Raw genomic sequence first — 24,490 nt, forward strand, 5'->3', positions numbered from 1 at the left:
TTGTTGGAGGAAGAGAATGAGAACTTTTTTTCCTCTTCTTCCCTGCAATTGATCATTCCTCTTCACTTACCTCAGTAGATGTGAACGGTCCGGCTTCCTCCGGCACACAATTCTCTTCTTCACCTCTTCCTGCTCCCCTTCCTTCTCACCTGGAGCTTCCTCATTGGGCTTCTCTTTCTGTTCCTTTTGTTTATCCTGTTTTTTACCTTGTGCTTCAGGTTGAAGGACCTGGGGAAACGTTTTCCTTATGTGTCCCTTCAGCCCACACGCAAAACGTCCTAGGATTCTGCTCTAGACCAAGACTCTCAGTTGTGTCTCATCTGACAGAATTATAAATTCTGGAGTTTCCTCCAGTTCCACTGGTGTGGCTTGAATTGTCACCCAAAGACTCCCACCACACCAGTTCTACACTTTTTTCTCCTCAAACTCCAGCAGTATCACCTCCTCCTTGATATTGAAGCAAGCAGCTGCCAGAAGCCACATTGATCTAATTTCAGGTGGATAACCTTCTATTGTGATTTTTGTGGTTCATTTGCCAAGGTATGACGGCAAAAGAGTCAGCTCATTTGTCTGCAGGGTGATCACGGAATCATCCCTAGCATCATATTCTGACACAAATTGTACCTACACAGTACCAAACTTCTTCCCTCTTTTCATATATGCTACCTTGAACAAAATAGGCTTTAAGGCCTTTTCAATTTCTTTGGTAGATACAATCTCTATCTTCTTTGTTTCAAGAGATAGTGTTCTATAAACGATCCTCTGTGGCTTCTTTGGGGGTAGTCAATCTCACTTTTACTCCATCTCCCTGCAAAATTGGTTGAAATGTTTCCACTGCCTCTGGCATGATGCTGTATCTTTTTTGCCACTTACTGACTGCTACTGCATAATCTTTCACACTTTCTTCCGAGTCACTTTCGTACTCCGAGTCAATGCTCTCTAGGAGCTCCAACACATCATACAAATCACTAGTCATTTTGTGCAGGCACAATTCCCATACAAAATGCAAACAATTCACCCCTAATGAAGGAACAACATGAAAATCAAGCCTGTTCAGGCAAACAATGTGTCAAAAGACATTAACAGTTTTTAAACACGAGGCAGTCCCATGGAGAACAACTGCAACAAAACGACGTCAAACAACCAATAAATAACCAACCGCAACTCAAAGGCGTACTTCGCTGACTGGCATTACTGACTGTGTCAGTCCATTATTTATTAGTAATGGACCAGCCCACTTCTCACCTGGGGTATCTGCCACAACACCTCCCACCTTCGAGATTTTTTTCAACACAACATTTTTTTTTATTTCCATTACTTTTTCTTCTAACCAAGATTATTTTTTCTTGTTCCACACAGAATTATATATATATATCTTTCTCTTTCAACACATTTTTTTCTTCATTTCTTTTTCTTCTAACCAGAATTATTTTTCTCTTATTTAGATTATTTTCTTGTTCCACACAGAATTATATATATATATATATATATATTTTTTTTTTTTTTCAAAAATTACATGGTTTAATATAAATATATTTTTCATTTCTACAACTTTTCCTTTTGTTACACTTTTTTCAGCAGAAACTGGAATGGTTACCTGCAAACTTACATTATCTTTTAAAGTATTTGCATTAGAACGATTCCTCAATGAAGCATTTTCAATAGAAGGACCTTTTCCTGTAACAGATGACTCAGATTCCCTAATTTCAGAATTTTCTACGTGTTCTTCACTAGTCACTTCCATCGATATTTTATCTGGAGTCTTTTCAAGGAGGACTTGTTTAGTATCCTCAATCACAAAATGGCTTGCATTTTCTTTGTCCATTTTAACTTTCTTAGCAACTGGTTTGTTTTCAATTTCAACAGATAATATCTGCTTACATTTGAAATCTTCTTATATAACTCGCTTTAAATAAATTGTTAATTCTTTTTCATTTTTTTTTCTTCTAAGCAGAATTATTTTTTGCTCCATACAGAATTATTAAATCCTTCGCACAGACTTATCATTATTATTATTTTTTGTTCCCCACAAAACCCCTTTTTTTAAAATGCCTTTGGTAGTACCAAGTCTACATTATTACTAGTAGAACTACTAAATATAGCAACTTGACTTATAAATCCTTCAAACGAACTTATCATTATTATTTTTTCTTCAGGATCCTTTTTTTAAATATATATTTTTCAATGTGTGTAGTTCAATTCTGTGTTTGAGTTCAAATCTTTCGAACTTTCTTTCTTGAATGTAGGTCTTCCATTTCGATACTCCTACAAGCGTTCGTAAACTCGTTGCCACTGTTATAACGACATTATTATACAGTGGGAGGTATCCTCGTCATCACTGTTATGTCCCACTACTACACATCAGTGGCTGTGTGAACTACGAATCCTCGTTGCCACTGTTATATCCCACATTACGACGACATATTTCGTTGTCTCTGCGGGACTGACCTGAACAGCATACCTCACTGACTGACATTACTGACTGTGTCAGTCCACTATTTATTAGTAGTGGACCAGCCCATTTCTCATCTGGAGGTGTCCACCACAATAAAATGAAAGTTCATATGTAAGATCATCTTTATTTATTGCCAGCATAACTTTGAGTTCTATTGGGTTTAGCTTGTATGCATTGTACTGTTGTTGTAGCGACCTATCTCCTGAGTTGTAGACTGTCGATGATAAGTTATGGGTGCAACCTCTGTGCCATCAACTGTGAGGGTTCTGGGAACTTTCTTTTGGACAGATTACACTTGGTGGAGTATGTTATCTGAAGCATTTGTCTAAGATACAGGGGTATACTCCATGATGCTTCAAACTCATAAATAAGTACTCTTCCCAGAAATTTTGTTTCTTTTTATGGAGATATTACTCTTTACTCTTTTACTCTTTTACTTGTTTCAGTCATTTGACTGCGGCCATGCTGGAGCACCGCCTTAATTGAGCAACTCAACCCCGGGACTTATTCTTTTGTAAGCCCAGTACTTATTCTATCGGTCTCTTTTGCCGAACCGCTAAGTAACGGGGACATAAACACACCAGCATCGGTTGTCAAGCAATGCTAGGGGGACAAACACGGACACACAAACACACACACACACACACACACACTCACACACACACACACACACACATATATATATATATACGACAGGCTTCTTTCAGTTTCCGTCTACCAAATCCACTCACAAGGCATTGGTCGGCCCGGGGCTATAGCAGAAGACACTTGCCCAAGATGCCACGCAGTGGCACTGAACCCGGAACCATGTGGTTGGTTAGCAAGCTACTTACCACACAGCCACTCCTGCGCCTATATGTCCTGTTCAAACCAGTTTTTTTTTTATAAGCAACATATAGTTGTTAAAATTGCTGCTAAAAAGTTTTATATACTTTTTTTTTTTTTGATAAAACCACTACTTTGAATTTTGTTGGTGTAAATAGCACTTTCAATCATCCAGCTAAGCTTCTATTTTGACAAGATCTTGGTGTAAGCAGTAAAGAATAACCAGCTAAGAGTACAACATATTTTCATAAAACATTCACAAAAACATCAACATCAAAATAAAAATCAAATGGAAATTGTAGTTGTGATACCCGTGCCGGTGGCATGTAAAAAGCACCATCCGAACGTGGCCAATGCCAGCGCCACCTTAATTGGCTTCCGTGCCAGTGGCACGTAAAAAGCACCAACCAATCATGGCCGTTTGCCAGCTTCTTCTGGCCCCTGTGCCAGTGGCATGTAAAAATCACCCACTACACTCACAGAGTGGTTGGCATCAGGAAGGGCATCCAGCTGTAGAAACACTGCCAGATCAGACTGGAGCCGGGTGCAGCCTCCTGGCTTCCCAGACCCCAGTCGAACTGTCCAACCCATGCAAGCATGGAAAACGGACATTAAACTATGATGATGATGATGATGATGATTCACAAGGTCATCTAAAAAGGTAGGAAACAGGTCAAGTACTGAACTTTGTAGGACTGATGCAGTGATTTATAGTTCCTCACATATCTCCCAGTTACCCAGCTCAATGCTGAGTTCACTGTACAATGCCCTGCAAAAGACTATAACATGTATTTCTTGACTCATGTCCAAATAAGTGATCCATATCAGGAAGAGACTGATCAAAAGTTCTATTATGGTTTTATTAGAATCCCAATTTCCTTTTATTATTGGTGCCTTTGGTTATATTCATAAACATCTAAAAGTGATAATCTGGAAAGCTAAGGTTTTCAAGCAAAGAAAGAAACAAGTTAAAACACACTGCGGATACAATCTGTAAGCAGAAAAGTAACGATATGCATGATCGTTCTAAAGTTCAACAGGTCACAATTTTATTATTATCCAAATTCTAGTGTAGGGGCATTGTTTCTTTGTTAAAAATCAGCTCCTTCTTTCTAGGAAGAATTCTAATAAATATCTTTAAAAAGTAAAGAAATGGACACAGGTTTGGCTGTGTGGTAAGAAGCTGGCTCCCAAACCACATGCTTCCAGATTCAGTCCCACTCTGTGGTAGCTTGGGCGAGTGCCTTCTACTATAGCCTTAGGCTTAATAAAACCTTGTGAGTGGATTTGGTAGACAAAAACTGAAAGAAAGCCCATCCTTTTAGTGTTCGTCTACCAAATCCACTTATGTGGCCTCATTCGACCCAAAAGAGTATAGTAGAAGACACTTGCCCTAAGTGTCATAAGAATAAACCATTGTATTTGGCATTTATTGACTTAGAAAAAGCTTTTGACATTGTACCCTTCTGTGTGATATAGTGGGCTCTGAGGAAGTTAAGGGTAGATGAGCAGTTTGTGAAAGCTGTTCAAGCCATGTACAGAGGTGTTGTCAGTAAGGTGAAAGTTAACCATGAATATAGTGATGAATTTAGTGTAGATGTAGGCATTCATCAGGGTTCGGTTCTCAGTTCTCTCCTATTCATCATCATCCTCCAGACCATAACAGAGGAATTCAAGACCAGCTACTCCAGGAACTATTGCATGCATGATGATCTTGCTCTTATAGCAGATCTTCTTACAGAACTAGAAAAGACATTCCAGTTGTGGAAGTAACACCTGGAATCAAAGGTCCTTAAGATCAATTTAGTAAAGACTAAGGTTCTACTAAGCAAGAAAACAGACAGGACCCATCTCCCCTCAGGTAAATGGCCCTGCTCAATATGTAGAAAAGGTGTTGGCAAGAATTTTGTATGATGTACCCAGTGCAAGCTATGGACATACAAAAGGTGCCATGGTTATCAGAGAAAGTAGTATTTGTATGTGGAAGATGCACAGGAGCCATAAAAGCTACAGTTATTAGGGAAATTGATTTTCTTAAATGCCCCAGGGGGCTCTTTACAAGTAGCAGATAATTCCTGCTACCTAGGGGACCTAATTAGCAGTGGGGGAGGATGCACAGAAAGTGTCATCACTAGAATAAGAATAGAATGAAGAAAATTCAGAGAATTTTTACCACTGTTGGCAACCAAAGGTCTCTCTCTCTCTCTCTCTCTCTCTCTCTCTCTCTCTCTCTCCCAATGCAAGGGAGATTGTATGATGCATGTATATGGACAGCAGTTCTATATGGTAGTGAGATGTGGGCCCTGAATTCAGATGACATGTAAAGGCTAGAGAGGAATAAAGCTAGTATTCTCTGTTGCATGCGCAATGTCAGTGTACATGGTTGACAGAATGCTAGTATTTCGAGGGAAAAGTTGGACATAAGAGGAATTAAATGCAGTGTGCAAGACAGAAGACTGTGCTACTTAAATCATGTGATGCATCTGGATATAGGCAGTTGCATATAGAAGCGCCAATCACTTAAAATGGATGGAACTTGAGGAAGAGGGAGATCGAGGAAGTGGATGCTTGAGGTTGAGTTATTGTGTGAAAAGGGGGCAGGGAACCATATCACATCATATTTCATGCTAATTGATCCATTTGTGGATTAATCACGTGGAACTGTGGTGGTTTACTCATGATCCCTAACTTAATATCTTGTAATTGAGGTTTCATTGACAACATCAGGTTCATTGACAACAGAGTAGATTTACTGAAGACATCCCTGTCCTCCCTTTTGATATTTTTGAGCCACTGCTAATTACATGTGTTATGTGTTATGTATCATAAAAGAGTGAAATAATCGATGTTTACAGTTGCATCATTGGAGTTTATGGGTTTCAGCATCTCATTCACTAGGTATTTCATAACTCTCTCCTTTTCTTGGATTATATATCCACAAATGTTATCCAAGCAACGTTTATGGAAAGTATTGTCTATAAGAAATCCAAGTTTTGGTTTTGTAAAGCAAGATAGAAAGGATTACAGCTGAATACACGTCAATTTTGTTGAATAACTTCCATTTGCTTAAAGTTTTATGGTTAGATCAAAGGCTTACCTACAAGGTATTTGTCAAACCGATGTTACAGAAAATAACATGGCGGCTGTGAAGCAGGTTCAAATCTAGAACACTGTAGCTCTGTAGCAAACTACTTGACTACACAACCTTATTGGTTTGTGATTTGATTGATCACCTCTAGATTACCACTTATATATATAGTTATCACAAAGGCTGTCTTCCTCTAGTTTCAAAATATATTACAGCAAATGAAATAAGTAACACTTAGAGCTAGTTAATTTCTTGCAATATACTATGGTTTTGGCAGGATTTAATTCAGACAGGTGAGTTTAACAAGATAGCTTCATGATAGCTTTTTGTTGGGAAATAAGGAGATAATTTTTGTAACATTGTATCAAGAGATTGCCTGATGTTTAACTCTTAAATAGCAGGAAAGGGTTGCATGAATGTATCTGCTAAATGAGCAAATGATATTTAACTCTCTTAGATTATATAGATAAAGACAAAAAAGGCAATAAAATCGTTTGAGCATGAATTCATTTAAGATACCCACATTGTGTTGTCAAAACAATGGAGAAATGGAGAAAAATTGGTGCACTTTTTCATTCAAAGTTAATTGAAGCATCACTTCCTCCTGTGCTCTTTAGAGCATCATCATCATCATCATCATCATCTACTTCATCTGATTATAAAGGAAAATCAGAAAGACCTTCTTCACCACTGTATAAATTTTCCATTTGTGACTTGGCTTCCCCCATTGACAAGGGTAACTTATGCTTAGGTGCATTTGATGAAGGAGACACTTAGGCATTAATGGATGATGGCTCTATCCATGTAAATTTCTTGCAACATCAATTGATGACGTCTGCTATAAAATATATTCAAGCTACAGTTTATGGGAATTCAGAGTAATACTGTCATTACAGTATGAAAGGATCTTATGTACAAGAATGACTTAGTTTTACAACTGTATATACCTTCTCAATGTCTGGTGACATGAGTCAGGGATTGAAGGGGAACTTCCTGACTTAACATAACTGAAACCATCTTATTAGATGAAGTGTAGGCGTTCAACAGTTGTGTGTACAAACATCTCATCACTCTCACACTCAACAATGCAACAATTGGCTCATTGGACATTGTTTGGACTTTTATATGTCCAGCTAGGCTATTGGTCATGAGTATATGTACAATATTCATTTGCATATAAGATGCACTTTTTTTTCATGTAAAACATGATTATGTGATTTCCACATTGCTGGCACTACATCGTATGTATTTATATGTATTACACTGATAAAGTTCAAAATTTACTTTTGAATTTGCTTTGTTGCACTAGTATGCAACTGCACATTATTTGAGAACCACAGATATAAGATTTCACTCTGGTACTCAGCTTGGTGCATGCTTACTTATAGCAGGAATAGTTGTAAGCTAATGAAAGTGTTTATGTAACTCCTGTTCTTTTATCATTCTTTACTAATTGATGTTACACTCTGTACTTAGCTGATGCTTTACTGTAAAGTATTAAGTACAAGGTGGTATCAAAAAGTTCTCAGACTAGTTCTGATGCCAAGTGACATCATTGTGTTTACTTTGGAAGTTGTGAGATATGTGTGCTTGGGATCGCATGTATGCTGTAGTCAGCAATTTTGTCATGGACAGAATCAAAGAGCCAACATGACATTTTGTGTTAAACTTGGGAAGTCTGCTACAAAGAGATTGGGCATGCTCTGGCAAGCTTACGGTGATGAGGCAATGAGTCATATGCTATGTTCTGAGTAGCATGGATGCTTCAAATGAGGAATAACGACCCTGGAAGACAATGAGCCCTCTGGAAGGCCTGCCACGAGTGCCATCCTCAGAAATGTAGTATTCTTTTACTCTTTTACTTGTTTCAGTCAGTTGACTGTGGCTATGCTGGAGCACCACCTTTTAGTCGAGCAAATCGACCCCCAGGACTTATTCTTTGTAAGTCTAGTACTTATTCTATCGGTCTCTTTTGCCAAACTGCTAAGTTACAGGGACGTAAACACACCAGCATCAGTTGTCAAGTAATGTTGGGGGGACAAACACAGACACAAACACACACACATACATATATATATATATATAATATATATATATATATATATATATATATATACATATACATATATACGTCGGGCTTCTTTCAGTTTCTGTCTACCAAATCCACTCACAAGGCTTTGGTCGGCCTGAGGCTATAGTAGAAGACACTTGCCCAAGGTGTCAAGCAATGAGACTGAACCCGGAACCATGTGGTTGGTAAGCAAGCTACTTACCATACAGCCACTCCGTGCATTGTGAATTTGTCTCTCCGGGCTGGACGATCAATTGAGAGTTCTAGTACTATGTTTTGAAGCATTTGAGGGAGGAAATTCAGCAAAAGCAACTGGATCTGTGGTGCACAAAGAATTGGATTCTTCACAACAACAATGCACACTTGCAGGTTTCTTGCCAAAAGCAACACGGTATCACGTCTGCACTTGCCCTATTCACCCGATTTAGCACCTGCAGACTTCTATATTTTCCCCAAAATGAAAATGCAGCTCAAAGGTCATCATTTTAACACTGTTGTTGAGATCAAGATTGAATCACAGAAGGTCCTTGACTCACTGGAAAATGACTTCCAGGCCAGATTCCAAAAGTGGCAGGAATGCTGGGCAAGGTTACTCTTTTGAAGGAGATAATGTTAAATCTTAGGCAAATAAGTAATTTTTTAATTAAACATAACTAGCCTGGGAACTTTCTGATACCACCTCATATATTAGAAGTTATTACTACAACTACATGGAATCATAATATATATTACACACACACACACATGCTTTAAATTCTATTTTCCATGCTGGCATTGGTAGGATGGTTCAACAAGAGCTGGCAAGCCAGAGGATTGCATCAGGCTCCAATAAAAGTCAAAAGAATTATATTTAATAGTTTCACTTTAGGAAACATAAAAACTTTCCCTTACCATCTTCATCTTCATTTTATTTTTCTATTTAACAAAGCTATATTTAAAAATCCCCCACCCCATCCCTTGCACAAATGATCTTCAATGTATACATGGTCTATCAACCACTATTTATTAAACAAAACTCTTCAATCAACCATTGGCAGGAGAGACACAGAAGTTCTTTACATCATTGATTCTTCTTTTATTCTTTAACTTGTTTCAAGTGTTTGACTGCGGCCATACTGGGGCACCACATTGAAGAATATTAGTCAAATAGATTGAACCCAATAATTTTATTTTTTAAGTTTGGTACTTATACCATTGATTCCTTTTGCCAAACTGCTAAGTTACAGGAACATAGACACACCAACAACAGTTGTCAAGCAGTGATGCAGGACACAGACAACTACACACACATATATACGGACAGCTACTTTCAGTTTCCGTTTACTAAATCCAATCAAAATCTTGGCCGGCCCGAACCTATAGTAGAAAACACTAGTCCAAGATGCCACGCAGTGAGACTGAACCTGGAACCATGTGGTTGGGAAATAAACTTCTTATCAGACAACCACTCCTGCGCCTCAACCCTTAACAAATATACATTCCCATGTTTACCGCAAAAAAAAAAAAGGGAAAAGAAATGGGAAAAAAAATTGATTATTTTAATCAAACAAATAAACTTTGTGCAGTGGTATATTATCCTGCAAATGGGGTGCATCACAGCCTGCTCGTGATAAAATATTTTATGCATTTTATATTCACGTTGTCGAACTGTCATTAATAGCAGAAAACGCAGCTAAGTCCATAATCACTCTTGCAACATGAAAAAAAAAAAAGAAAACTAAAAGAAATAACATGGGATACAAAGATTCCCCCCCCCCCGCAATGTATGAGAAACTTCTTGTTATTCTTCTTTAATCATGCAAGGAAAACTTAATCCTTAAGTCTAGTCTCGTTTTGAAATCTAAGTAATAGGCATGCGCAAAGTGCTACTTCCTTTACGCGCTGCGGTAACGCCATGGTAAGTAATGTGGAATTATTCTGTCGCTAAAATCTGCTCTAAAAAATGGTATTTGAGTTCTAAATTATGTTTATTTCTCCTTTGGCTTTAACTGGGGGAACTTAGAACGTGATTCTGTTATATAAACCTTAGTTTTAATCTTGTGAAATTGTTTAAAATGTAAAATTTATTCCCATCATATTTCAACATGGCGTGATAGAAATCTTTCCTAATGTATCGTAACCACGTTTATCTTATAATAACTATTTCCTTTTTGTCTCTCACGCGATTTCTAGTTAGTAAATATGATGGTTCTCCAAAGTCATGAATATTTGTTTAAAATTGATGTTTAAAAAAAGATGGTATGTGAAAATCCTAATTTTAAACCTTAAGCTTTAATCATCCACGTGTTATCAACTTTTTTTTTTTTTTTACCAGCCACACTCGCTTACCAATCAAGTGAAAGGCTTTTTTTTTTTAAAGTCATATAAAGTTGTTGCTTAATTGTATATTCTAAATTTTTTTTTGGCAAACCCCCCCCAAAAATGATCTTTATGAAGGTAGATTTATGAATTTAAGCATCGCCTCTCGATCTGCACTTGTAATTTATCGAGAGTATTTTGGAAAAAATGAAATGAGTTTTATTGATAATTTAATGGGGTGGGTCTATACGCGCATCTTTCCAGGCGGTTAAGTTTTTATTTACAGCTTACAATCCTGAAAATGTGTAGATTCTTGAAATATATATTTATATTTTTCAAGAATCTACACATATATATATAAAGTTGATTATGTGGCATGCTTCGGTAAAAATATATTCAAACGACTCCCTTCTGAACCCTCTCCCTTTTCTTTGAGGATCCAAATCTGCCGAAATTAATTAACTAGTTCCTAAGTTCGGATGCATCCTAGAACTTAAACCAGTCACGCATCCAGGATTTTAAAAAACAGTTACGATCTAAGATAAGAAGTGAAATTATTGTGTAAAAGGTTAATACGAAATGTTTTTATCCTGAAAGATGAGCCGTCGTCAGGAAAATGTTATTAATTATGGATTCTAATTTTTATGAATACTGCATTGCTTGCTCTATGTTTGAAAATATAAGTTACACGTGCATCATTTCTTTTTTTTAATTCTATAGGTGTTCAATCGGAAATTCGTGGAGGTGGGTCGTGTGGCCTACATCGTGAAAGGCGTAGATTCTGGGAAATTGTGCGTCATTATCGACGTTATTGACCAAAACAGAGTAAGTTAAAGTTTTTCTGAAGTACATTCAAGGTTTTGTAAAATACTATGTTGTAATGTTCTTTTTGTAGTCTGAAAATTGGTTTTCGTGCAGTTTCAAAATTATTGAACATGATGTTAAAATACGGAAGTGGTCTGATTGATAAGGAAGACAATTTTCTTTACTGATATCATTAGTTTTGAAACTGAATGCTACAAAATATAGCAAATTATCTGATAGTTTAATGTAGTTTATCGGTATATTAGCGCTAAAACTCAAAAGATAATGTTTTCACAGTAGCGTGTTTTATACAGTAATAATTTATATATACTGGTTTGTTTCTTATATTCATTTAAGAAACCATGACATTTTGTAGATATGAAACCGCGAACTGAGTAAAACACAGGTGAAAGGATAAACGTGTAAAATGCGTTTGATTTATTATTTTCAATTAGTAAACTGGAATACAATTTATGCAAGATATTAATAATATCTAATGCATTTTTACACATATAATCTTTGCTTTCGGAGAAAAAACATTAAAACCGTGTTACATATGTTTATTGATGTATCTTTGCTTACAGAGTGCTCCATTTCAATCGATTGCATAGATAATCTTCGAAATAATTAGAAAATTGCAGTAATACTATTATATATTTTTTTACGAAATAACATGTAACTACGTGAACGTTTGTTTTATATATGCTTTGTAGTTGGATGTCCTTCCTCTCGCTAACCCTAACATGCTTTTCAAGGGATTTATCATTCCATTTGTGTTTCAAAGCACAGCTAGTGAACGGTTTGTTGACAGTGAATTGTCAGCAGACGAAACTGCAGCGCAGCACTTTTCACACGAGACATATCGACATGTATAACTATATTTCATATTATTTGTCCAAATAAAGCTATCTATGATAATTTCATTACAATCCTGTGTAATTATATTTTGGTTTACTAACTAAAATAATAGATCAAAATAGTTTCACAATTATTTAGCCACGAAAAAGCAAAGAACAGACAGTTTTCTGCACATATTGATGCAACAATCGAGTACTTCCTCAAACTAGTTTTGTTGTATAAGTAAAATTATCATAAGTTACATTGTAGCAGCATATGTACTTTCATTTAGATTTTTCAATGTTTTTTTTTTTTTTTTTTTACTTTTTCACTCAGATAGTAAAAGCCATATTATATTACTGGTTTCAGTCATTTGGCTGCAGAGATGCTGAGACACCCATTTGAAGAGTTTTGGTCATATTGATACCCTACTTACAATTCAGTCTAATATTTTATCAGTTAACAAGATTATGTTTTGATAGAGTATTCACAGAGACAACACAGACCTTTGAATATTTTGTGTATATCCTTAATATTTGTCAAGTTTAAGTACTATCCTAATATATGCTTGGCATCTTAGGTAGTTGTCTTCCATTATATCCTTGGGTTAAATATATTGTGAATGAGATTTGATGGAGAAAGAAAATCTATCAGACTTGTGTGTGCCTGTGTTTTTTTATATGTCCTTTGACTTAGTGGCTTAACAAAAAGTGATTGATAAAATACCAGACTGCAATAAATACTGGGGTTGATATGATTGACTAGAACTGTTGAAGGTGGTGTCCCAGTATGACTGCAGTCTAAGGATTGAAGCTAGTAAAAGAATGTCAAAAGAAAACTTCTTTTTTTTAATTTTCTATCTAACCATGTTTTCATAATTATAGGCTTTGATTGATGGACCATGCAGTGGTGTCTTAAGAAAAGCTATCAATTTCAATAGTGTGCATCTGACAAGATTTGTCATCAAGATCAGACACTCTGCAAGAACCATTGAAGTGAAAAGAGCTTGGGATACTGCTGACATAACTGGTAAATGGTCTCAGACGAAATGGGCTCAAAAGATTATGGCAAGACAAAAGGTTTGTTTTTATATATTGTGAATTCATTGCATTCAGAACAGATAAACAAGAAGTGTTCTCTGGTATTCCATTCTTGGGATCCTTTAGATTTTAGTGGGTTAGCATTATAGAACCAGAAGTGACCAAGGAATGAGTTGGTGTTAAAAAGATCAATCCACAGAATTCAATCTTTCTGGAAGTATGTTCATTATAAATTTTCTTCAAAATGTTGAAATGATGCTTTGTTTTTCTGTGTAATAAAAGTAGGTAATTCTGTACAAGTAGAGGATCAAAGTGTTTATAGTCATTTTATTTCCAGTTATAAACCTCCATTCCCAAAACTATATAGGCAATGGTGATTGTATATATACGACATCTGATTAAATTGAATCTAGTAAATGCTTCAGTGTTTATTTCAGTGAGGCAAAGGCATCAAATGGTTTGCAATAAGACGTGGATTTAATGTGTTTAGATGGAACATGCTATGATAATTTCTGAAAACTAGTCAAGCTGATTGATATGGAATGAAATAGCTAAAGCAGTATAGACATGCAGATTAGTGGTGCATGCTGAGGAAAGTCTAGAAAATACTTAGATGTGATGAAAGTGGTGAGGTTTATCCAAATTGGGTTATAAGATATCTATGTTTTGCATGCATGATGACTGGGTTTAGATGATAGTGCCAACCATATGAATATTTTTTTTTGTCTCTGAAATCTAGTCTTATGCTTTGAAATTAGCAATACAAAAATGCTTCACTTTACAAGGACTTGATTTACGAGTTCTACTTTTCAAGCACAAGATTTAAATTTCGAATGAAGTGCAACAGTTTCTACTATCATAACAAATCCTTCTGTGTGTTACTGAGAAATTTATAGTGAAAAAAGTCTCAGCAAACAACTCTAGACTTATTTTTTAAAAAGAAATCCACAAGTCCATCTACAAGTGTTTGTGAATCAGCAATCATGTGTGCGAGTCAAATGCGACTGGAAGTTATTCAGAAAATAATTATAATAATTTTAAAATTTTTTTATGAATGATCTTGTTATTCCCTTTACATAGAATATTCTTTACATTCTACTGTTTTATTGCCATTTATTTATGAGTATTATAAATTTTATAGGTAAAATATTTTGTTTTGGAAACAAACGACGATTTATAACTTTGCTACTATGGGAAATTATTTCTATGCTTTATGAATGGTCTCTGGGAATAAAGTAACTCTTATATAGAGGCATTACTGTAGAAACTCGTGTATAAATAGGGAAATAAGTATCAAAAACTGAATGCACGTGTGTAATGAAGTCAGTATTTTTCTAAGTTAATACAACAATTCAAATGCATTCAACAATTCAAGACAGAGAAAGACAATAGGAGACGCATTGCTTTAATATGTATGGATTATCTTAACATTTTATTATAGTAAAAACCTACAAATATTTTTGTTTACATTGTTATTTGGCTTAAATATAATTTCCTGTAATCTAAGTCTTCATTGTTTCAAAATTATTGAACATGATGTTAAAAATACGGAAGTGGTCTGATTGATAAGGAAGACAATTTTTTTTACTGATATCATTAATTTTGATACTGAAGACTAGAAATATCTGATAAGTAATTTTAAGGGTATAATAATTGGCACAAACAATGGGAGAAATGTCAATGAAAAAGATTTTGCATCTTAGGTATTGATGATTATAAAAAATATTTTAAAGATAAGTAGTGGGTATATCTACAAGGAAGACATTTTTTCATGAAACATAAGTGTCAATTTGAAACATACTTAGTCTAATAATCACCATCAGAAACGTATAATTTGGTGGGTGTTTTATGCCATTTAGCGAATTAATATGTAACTTGTACATTACTGACTAAATTTCATAGTAATTTAAACTAATTTTGGTTACAATTTTGCAAAGTGTTAACAAAGGTAGTTATCATAAAAACAAAACAGATTTTTACACAAGTAATCAGTAAATCTAGTGTTAGGCGTTGAAATTCCATTTTTGGCCTATAACTCCCACCCTGTGTTAGTTTCCAGATATTTAGAAAAGAATGGAATAGGAGACAGAACTACATGGTTATGAAACATAATCTGTTAGCTACACATGCATCAATTAATTATACACAAACACAAACCCAATTAGAACATGATGAGAAATGGAAGTGCCGTCTGAACCCTCAGGAAGATGCTTTCAAATCTGAGTCTATAAGGGCATATATTGTTAATAGCTTGAAGAGGATTAAATAAAAACTACTTATAGTGTTTTGGTGGGTTAAAAAAAAATAAAAATGTTAATTTTTATTGCTATAACAACAAAAATATTAATAATATTGCACAGATTTGTGGATGTTTGAGGTACTCATTATGAAGATGGTTTTATTGGTCTCCTCCTTGTAGTTCCTGGCTTTAGTTGGTACCAATCTGTTCAGCTTTGATATTGAAATGTTAGATTAGTTGAGACATGATGCTCCAGTAATATCTGCTACACATTGTAAAGCCTATGTATTATTGTTGTTGGGTAAAATTTCTGACAGTCCGGCGCATGCAAGTTGCTGATGGTCATACAATAATTAATGAATGAAAAAGATAATAGCACTCTCATTGCTATAATATGTATGGATTAGCATAGAATGTTACGGTAAAAACCTACAAATAATTTTGTTTACATTGTTATATGGCTTAACTATGATTTCTTGTAATTTAAAAGTGTCTTCAAAGTTTCAAAGTTATTGAACATGATGTTAAAAATACGGAAGTGGTCTGATTGATAAGGAAGACAATTTTTTTTACTGATATCATTAATTTTGATACTGAAGACTAGAAATATCTGTAATTTTAAGGGTATAATAATTGGCACAAACAATGGGAGAAATGTCAATGAAAAAGATTTTGCATCTTAGGTATTGATGATTATAAAAAATATTTTAAAGATAAGTAGTGGGTATATCTACAATAAGACATTTTTTCATGAAACATAAGTGTCAATTTGAAACATACTTAGTCTAATAATCACCATCAGAAACGTATAATTTGGTGGGTGTTTTATGCCATTTAGCGAATTAATATGTAACTTGTACATTTACTGACTAAATTTCCCAGTAATTTAAACTAATTGTGGTTACAATTTTGCAATGTGTTAACAAAGGTAGTTATCATTAAAACAACAGATTTTTACACAAGTAATCAGTAAATCTAGTGTTAGGCGTTGAAATTCCATTTTTGGCCTATAACTCCCACCCTGTGTTAGTTTCCAGATATTTAGAAAAGAATGGAATAGGAGACAGAACTACATGGTTATGAAACATAATCTGTTAGCTACACATGCATCAATTAATTATGCACAAACACAAACCCAATTAGAGCGTGATGAGAAATGGAAGTGCCGTCTGAACTCTCAGGAAGATGCTTTCAAATCTGAGTCTATAAGGGCATATATGGTTTATAGCTTGAAGCGGATTAAATAAAAACTACTTTTAGTGTTTTGGTGGTTTTTTTAAAAAATAAAGATGTTAATTTTTATTGCTATAACAACAAAAATATTAATAATATAGCACAGATTTGTGGATGTTTGAGGTACTCATTATGAAGATGGTTTTATTGGTCTCCTCCTTGATTGAAATGTTAGATTAGTTGAGACATGATGCTCCAGTAATATCTGCTACACATTGTAAAGCCTATGTATTATTGTTGTTGGGTAAAATTTCTGACAATCCGGCGCATGCAAGTTGCTGATGGTCATACAATAATTAATGAATGAAAAAGACAATAGCACTCTCATTGCTATAATATGTATGGATTAGCATAGAATGTTACGGTAAAAACCTACAAATAATTTTGTTTACATTGTTATATGGCTTAACTATGATTTCTTGTAATTTAAAAGTGTCTTCAAAGTTTCAAAGTTATTGAACATGATGTTAAAAATACGGAAGTGGTCTGATTGATAAGGAAGACAATTTTTTTTTACTGATATCATTAATTTTGATACTGAAGACTAGATATAACTGTAATTTTAAGGGTATAATAATTGGCACAAACAATGGGAGAAATGTCAATGAAAAAGATTTTGCATTAAGATAAGTAGTGGGTATATCTACAAGGAAGAATTTTTTTCATGAAACAAGTGTCAATTTGAAACATTCTTAGTCTAATAATCATCATCAGAAACGTATAATTTGGTGGGTGTTTTATGCCATTTAGCGAATTAATATGTAACTTGTACATTTACTGACTAAATTTCCCAGTAATTTAAACTAATTTTGGTTACAATTTTGCAAAGTGTTAACAAAGGTAGTTATCATTAAAACAACAGATTTTTACACAAGTAATCAGTAAATCTAGTGTTAGGCGTTGAAATTCCATTTTTGGCCTATAACTCCCACCCTGTGTTAGTTTCCAGATATTTAGAAAAGAATGGAATAGGAGACAGAACTACATGGTTATGAAACATAATCTGTTAGCTACACATGCATCAATTAATTATACACAAACACAAACCCAATTAGAACATGATGAGAAATGGAAGTGCCGTCTGAACCCTCAGGAAGATGCTTTCAAATCTGAGTCTATAAGGGCATATATGGTTAATAGCTTGAAGAGGATTAAATAAAAACTACTTATAGTGTTTTGGTGGGTTAAAAAAAAATTAAAATGTTAATTTTTATTGCTATAACAACAAAAAATTAATAATATTGCACAGATTTGTGGATGTTTGAGGTACTCATTATGAAGATGGTTTCATTGGTCTCCTCCTTGTGTAGTTCCTGGCTTTAGTTGGTACCAATCTGTTCAGCTTTGATATTGAAATGTTAGATTAGTTGAGACATGATGCTCCAGTAATATCTGCTACACATTGTAAAGCCTATGTATTATTGTTGTTGGGTAAAATTTCTGACAGTCCGGCGCATGCAAGTTGCTGATGGTCATACAATAATTAATGAATGAAAAAGACAATAGCACTCTCATTGCTATAATATGTATTGATAAGCATAGAATGTTATGGTAAAAACCTACAAATAATTTTGTTTACATTGTTATATGGCTTACCTATGATTTCTTGTAATTTAAAAGTGTCTTCAATGTTTCGAAGTTATTGAACATGATGTTAAAAATACGGAAGTGGTCTGATTGATAAGGAAGACAATTTTTTTTACTGATATCATTAATTTTGACATTGAAGACTAGAAATATCTGATAAGTAATTTTAAGCGTATAATAATTGGCACAAATTACCGTCAGAAAGCTATTTCATGTCATCTAGCGAATTAATATGTAATTTTTACATTTACTGACTAAATTTCACAGTAATTTAAACCAATTTTTTAGAAATTAGTTAAAATTTTGCAGTGTTAACAAATGTACTTTCATTAAATTAACTAGTGAGTCTAGAGTTTTCTCCCTTCTGCAGCGATTTAAATCTAGTGTTGGGCATACATTTTTGGTTTATCAACATATAATGCCAACTCTGTATTAGCTTCAAGATATTTAGAAAGGATTGGAAGACAGCTACATGGTTACAAAACAATCTGTGGACATTTGACCATGCCTACATCAATTACACACAAACCCAATTAGAACGTGATGAGAAATGGAAGTGCCGTCTGAATTCATAAGAAGACAAATCTTCATCTCTGAGTGTCTAATTGATGTATACAAAGAAAAAATTTTGCTACCTGTATATGTCCAGTGGGGTGGGTGGTACCTAGCTATTTTAGAATTGTTTGTCAAGCCCATTATCAATCTGTTTTTTTCTTTCTGATAGATAGCTAAATATCAGGGGAAAGGTAAGGTGGTAGTGATCGGGATTCCAGAGCAAATTCAACAAATAGATATAGATTGCAGATCAGGAGCAGGGTGATTAAATATGGGTGGGAATGAAGGGTACAAAAGTGAAGGTTTGGTTTGAAGGAATATATCTGGGTGGCAAAGATTATGAGCAAGGCATATGAACAGTGTAGAGGATGAGGAATTACATTAGAGATGAAGTAAAATGAGACGAAATCACTGTGTTGTAATTGGTAGTTAGCATTTACTTGCATGACTTCACAGTTGCTTGAGAGCTATTTGGTCAGTTCTTAAAGGCTTATGGTTATTTGATATTAATTATGCTCCCTGCATTTATGTGTGTAGCATAAATAAATTTCATTAGAACATGATGAGACATGGAAGTGCCGTCTGAATTCTCAGGAAGACGCTTTCAAATCTGAGTCTATACTCTTAGCATTTTGGTATTTTGTTTTTATTTTTATAGCTTTGACTTGATTACTGTTGTTGACAACGAAAATGTAACTAAGTAATTGCACAGATTTGTAAGTGGTGTACTTATTATGAAGTTAGTTTTATTTGTTTCTTCCTTGTAGTTCTTGGCTTTAGCTGGTACCAATCGGTTCAGCTTTGATATTGAAATATATTAGATTGAGACATGAAACTTCAGTAATATCTGGTACACATTATTGTTGGGTAAAACTTTGCATTGTCAATGAAAGTATGGATCCTGTTATTCTGTTAGAAACTAGATTACTTTTGTCTATATGGTATGTTTAACAAAAAAAAAAAAAAAGATTTAAAAAGCCAGTACGTACACTTACCTCATGAATGAAATAATGTTGCTAGAGTTTCTACACTATCATTTTTACAATTTTCTCCCCTTCCTAGTTGAATCTTCAAAAATTTTCAAATTTTAATTTGGGCATTTTCAGTATTGGAAAGGACAATGTTCTTGGTTCTTCCCTTGTATCAGTTTGTATTTCCTTCATTTCTAATTAATACTTCAATACTCTTGCACTATAAGTATTACATTCCATCCTTTCTTGATCTCCATTGCTTCATAATTACTATCAAAGCTTTCCTTATAGTAATTTAGTGTTAAACTTTAGAACATGAAATATGAAGCACATGAACGTCTGTAATTTTGCACCTAATGTTTACAGAGAACTGCTGGCATGTGTAGTGAAATGGAAGTGATTCTGTTAAAAATATTTTGAATATTTTGTAATATGATTTAAAACTAATTAGAACGTGATGAAATTTGGAAGTGCCGTCTGAACCAGTGTGATGACGATCTTCAAACCTGAGTAATCTAATTAGTGAAGTCATATTCATTTGAAATATCTTTAATGGAGTGTGAAATACTGATAATCTTGAAATTACAGGTTTTGAAATTCCGGCTCCTTTATATGGGGTTTGTGTCTACAAATAAGGGTGGCGCAAAACAGATACTGTCTTGAAATTGTGCATTTTTTCAGAAATGATCCTCAGTGATGTCAATCAGCATTTGGATATGAGGCTTTTTGAAAATCATGTTGATGTAACATTGGTTTTTATCCCTCTCTCTATAAACAAAGTTTTTGCTAGGATGCATTTAGTCTTCTATCTTTCAAATTGGCCAGTGTTTTAATTTTTCTTTAACCCTTTCATTACTGTATTTATTTTGAGATGCTCTGTGTTTCTTTCAATTTTAAATATAAGAAAGAATTTAGCAAAATAACTTAGTTGTTATTAAGCTAGTGTTAGGAACATAAATTGTGACTAAGGTTTGGTGGAAGATTTTAATTCTAAATTTAGGAAACAAGACATTTGTACTACATAGCCAGAGCTGGTTTCAGCTGGGTTGGTAATGAAAGGGTTAATCATTAGTTATATATGATACATGGTTATTAAGTCATTTAGAAATCTGGTAATTTCCATATGAAGAAGTGAAGTGTAAGGTCATGTCCTTTTTTTTTTCTCTTTGTAGCGAGCAATGATGACAGATTTTGATCGATTCAAGCTGATGCGGGCTAAGCAGGCGGTAAGATAATTATTTTATACATTTCTTTCTCTAGTTAGGGCCATGGGCCAAATGTTAGTGCTTCAAATTTCTCATATTTCACTGTTTTGCTTTTTTAGAATAAATACTATGTATTTTAATATTTGTCAAATTTATTCCATTTAATTAATGGAAAAAAATTTTTTTTCTTTTTTCAGAGAAATAGAATTGTTACTCAAGAATTTAAAAAGCTTAAAAAGAAGCAGAAGGTTGATAGAAAACTCAAACTCAAATCGAAGCCCAAGACAGTTGTAAAGCAATAAAGTTATATATGTAATAAGTTGCTATGAATACTTCTGGTGTTTTTCTTCTTTTTTTCTTCTTACGAAATCTAACAAACTGCAGTGATAGTGGAGATACAAGTGAACTAGATATTTTTGTGATATTGTAGTTTCTTATCTGAAAGCCATATGAATTGTTGTGTTGTTAAGAAACCTGTGGGTGGGTGGTGGAGGCTCCTTGTCTTGATGTCACATGACGGTTGTCCATGTCTAACACTTCAATTTAAGTGATGTTCCTTTCTGATCGTCTGTAATAAACAGGTCTGGCGATGGGGAAATACTACTTTAAAGACAGGTGCGATTTGCTGTCAAGGATGGCAATCTGACTATAGAAGACCTACCTCGAATTCTTTCTAACCCATGTCAACATAAGAGTTTAAAACTCTGGTTTCTATGTATACGACAACTGTGTCTGATGTTACAGAATCCTTCATATTGTATTAGTATTACAAGAGAATCGGCTTCATGGCCTTTGTAGACCTTCCCAGATTGATGTGGTTGATATTCTGTTTAAACATTTGTAGTTCAAAGTTGAAGTAATTTCGGGTTTGTACACTTAGAAGAAAAGTATGAAAAACGACTGGTGGGCTTGTAAGTTTGTCCTCATCTTTGTTATTAACACAATGTTTCGGCTGATATATCCTTCAGCCTTTTTCAGGTGTCTTGGGGAAATTTCGAACTTGGGTTCCCATTCCCAAGTTATTTTTCGATATTATTATTGTTATTGTTCAGGTCACTGCTTAGAATAGAATTCAGAATCTTGGGGTTAGCCTGCGCTTTTAACTACTACACCATATGCCGTGTGTTAACAGCAAAGAAGATGAGGACAAATATCTACCAAATGTACATAATTCCTCATCTCTTAAATATAGAAATGTTGATATTTTGTCTTACTATTTGAGCAAAGCAGTTCTGGTATTGATTTCATGACTGAAAAATCTATGCTTCTGAAGACCTATGGAATATGATTATCTCTTACCAGAAAATCAGGTTTAAGTTTGGAAGGAAGGGCAGCATGCCTCAATCACTTCCTGTTCAATACATGCTGGCATGGAAAAACAGACATGAAGGGAGGAGTAAAAATTTCATGTGACAGTAGTCATCTGGTAAGCTTGTAAGCCAAGTATGGCATGATTATGAAGTTTCTTCTACATCCCTTTGGTTCTGTCTGGTGCTTTGTTTCACAGCCTTAGGGGTTGAACAATAAATACCTTGTGATTAGGATTTGGTAGGCCTGTTGTATGCGTGTATATATGTATGCTTGTATGTTTTGCTGGAAACTGTCTAGATGATATTTGAAGAAAAAATATCTTGTATGATATTTGTTCTGTACAAGTTGCACAGAAAATCCTCTGTCAGAAATGGAGGTTAAACTTGTTGAAAACATCCATTAATGCTATGGAGTATCAAATGTGATAAAATATACTATAAGAAAATTTCACTTTTGGCTTGAATGAAAAAAATTTGATATATTGTCACAAAAAAATCTACTTTGGCTTTAACTGTTGGTCAGCTTGATCCTCACTTGAAATACACTGTTTCAATTAATTTTGGAAATCATGAATTTGGTAAGAATATTTTGATAGATTAATATAGATCATTTTAAAACATGAAATTCACACCATACATACAGGATTGTCATTTATATGAGGATGGGCTGTAAAGTTCATGGGTTGACTGAAGGAGTGCCGGAAGATGTGGCAGATCTGCAGGCATTCATTGGAAACACAGCTAGGGATCTCAGCTGTGTCCCTCCAAAAAGTGCTTCCCGACTTGGCCGACCGGGATCCAAACCCAGGCTGTTGTTTACGGGCTCTACTGAGGCGCGGACATTCCATCTGGCTGCTGACAGAGCTCGGCATGACAACATTATCAACTTTAGAACACGTCCTGGCCTACCACCCGATGTACGCCCAAAGATAAGATCCGTGGCTTCCCTAAATCGCAACTCTGTGCCACGGGAGAGTTTTAGCCTCCGCGATGATGGGCAGATCTGGAAATTTGTCAAGTCTGGTGAGTCGTGGATAAGGGATGCCAGTTGGACTGAGCAGGCTACACCCACAACAACTGGCAATGCAAAAATCTTGGGAAACTAACCAAGAACAATCAGCCATCCCCTGTATATCATCATCTGAAATCCAGATATAAACTGCTGTCCTTGAATGCCCGTAGTTTATGTAACAAGGTGCATCTTTTTGTCTCCTACGTCAAAAGTATCAACCCAGATTTCATCACAGTCACGGAAACGTGGGCGCACTCTGTGATGGAGTTTTCAGCATAGCCGGCTACAACCTGTTCCACAAAGACCGCATTAATCGCCATGGAGGGGGTGTGATGATTTATGTTCGATCAAGTCTATCGGCAATCCCCTGTGATGATTTGAACCAATCTCAGTAGGAGGTATTTTTCTGCAATGTACACATGACCATGTCAACACTTCTGCTCGGAGTCGTTTACTGTCCTCCAAATTATCGGCAAGACGCACAGCTTTTTGATATCCTCAGGGCGGCTGCCATGAAAACAGCCACATGTGTATGTTGCGGGGCACTTCAATTTCCCTGAGATTGACTGGGAGGCCTTCCGTTGGCCGCAAAGTGCAGACGATTTCCTTGAACTGGTGCTGAATTCGAATTGGTCCCAAGTTGTTACTTCCCCCACAAGGGGTAACAACACTTTGGATCTGCTACTTACCGCTTCTCCTGAAACAATCATTAGTGTCACTATCGAAGAACCTTTGGGTGACTCTGATCATGGCCGACTTGTCTCTGATTGGTTGTAACAAAAAACACAACCATCTTCAGATTGCCCGCTTTGACTGGAATAAAGCAAACTGGAGCTCTTATTGTACTGAGCTGCAACGCCCGAACTGGCGCGAATTTTATACCTCTGGAGATGTGGACACTATACTCCAGAACATTCTGAATTCAATATGGGCAGCATGTGCAGCATCAGTACCACACAA

The 24,490-nt window shown here is 35.1% G+C and overlaps 1 protein-coding gene across 2 annotated transcripts; it reads left to right on the forward strand.

The window, feature by feature from the left end:
* The first annotated feature begins 10,252 nt into the window (after positions 1 to 10,252).
* Positions 10,253 to 21,540, forward strand: LOC115212956 (60S ribosomal protein L14). 2 transcript variants are annotated; one of them, XM_029781809.2, is made up of 5 exons: positions 10,253 to 10,336; positions 11,458 to 11,562; positions 13,263 to 13,457; positions 21,176 to 21,229; positions 21,406 to 21,540. In XM_029781809.2, exons 1-5 carry the CDS (start codon positions 10,334 to 10,336, stop codon positions 21,508 to 21,510), a joined length of 462 nt encoding a protein of 153 aa, XP_029637669.1. In that variant the 5' UTR covers positions 10,253 to 10,333; the 3' UTR covers positions 21,511 to 21,540. The 2 variants fall into 2 exon arrangements, with proteins under 2 accessions (XP_029637669.1, XP_036359928.1); XM_036504035.1 differs by lacking the exon at positions 10,253 to 10,336 and adding an exon at positions 10,362 to 10,384.
* The last annotated feature ends 2,950 nt before the right edge of the window (positions 21,541 to 24,490 follow it).

Source organism: Octopus sinensis, linkage group LG6, assembly GCF_006345805.1.
Source record: "Octopus sinensis linkage group LG6, ASM634580v1, whole genome shotgun sequence".
NCBI lineage: Eukaryota > Metazoa > Mollusca > Cephalopoda > Octopoda > Octopodidae > Octopus > Octopus sinensis.

What these genes read in the sequence shown, in the direction of transcription:
- LOC115212956 (XM_029781809.2), top strand. An exon ending in ACGTTATTGACCAAAACAGA is followed by an intron (nt 11,563 to 13,262) that starts GTAAGTTAAAGT and finishes TCATAATTATAG; the next exon opens with GCTTTGATTGATGGACCATG. An exon ending in AGATTATGGCAAGACAAAAG is followed by an intron (nt 13,458 to 21,175) that starts GTTTGTTTTTAT and finishes TTCTCTTTGTAG; the next exon opens with CGAGCAATGATGACAGATTT.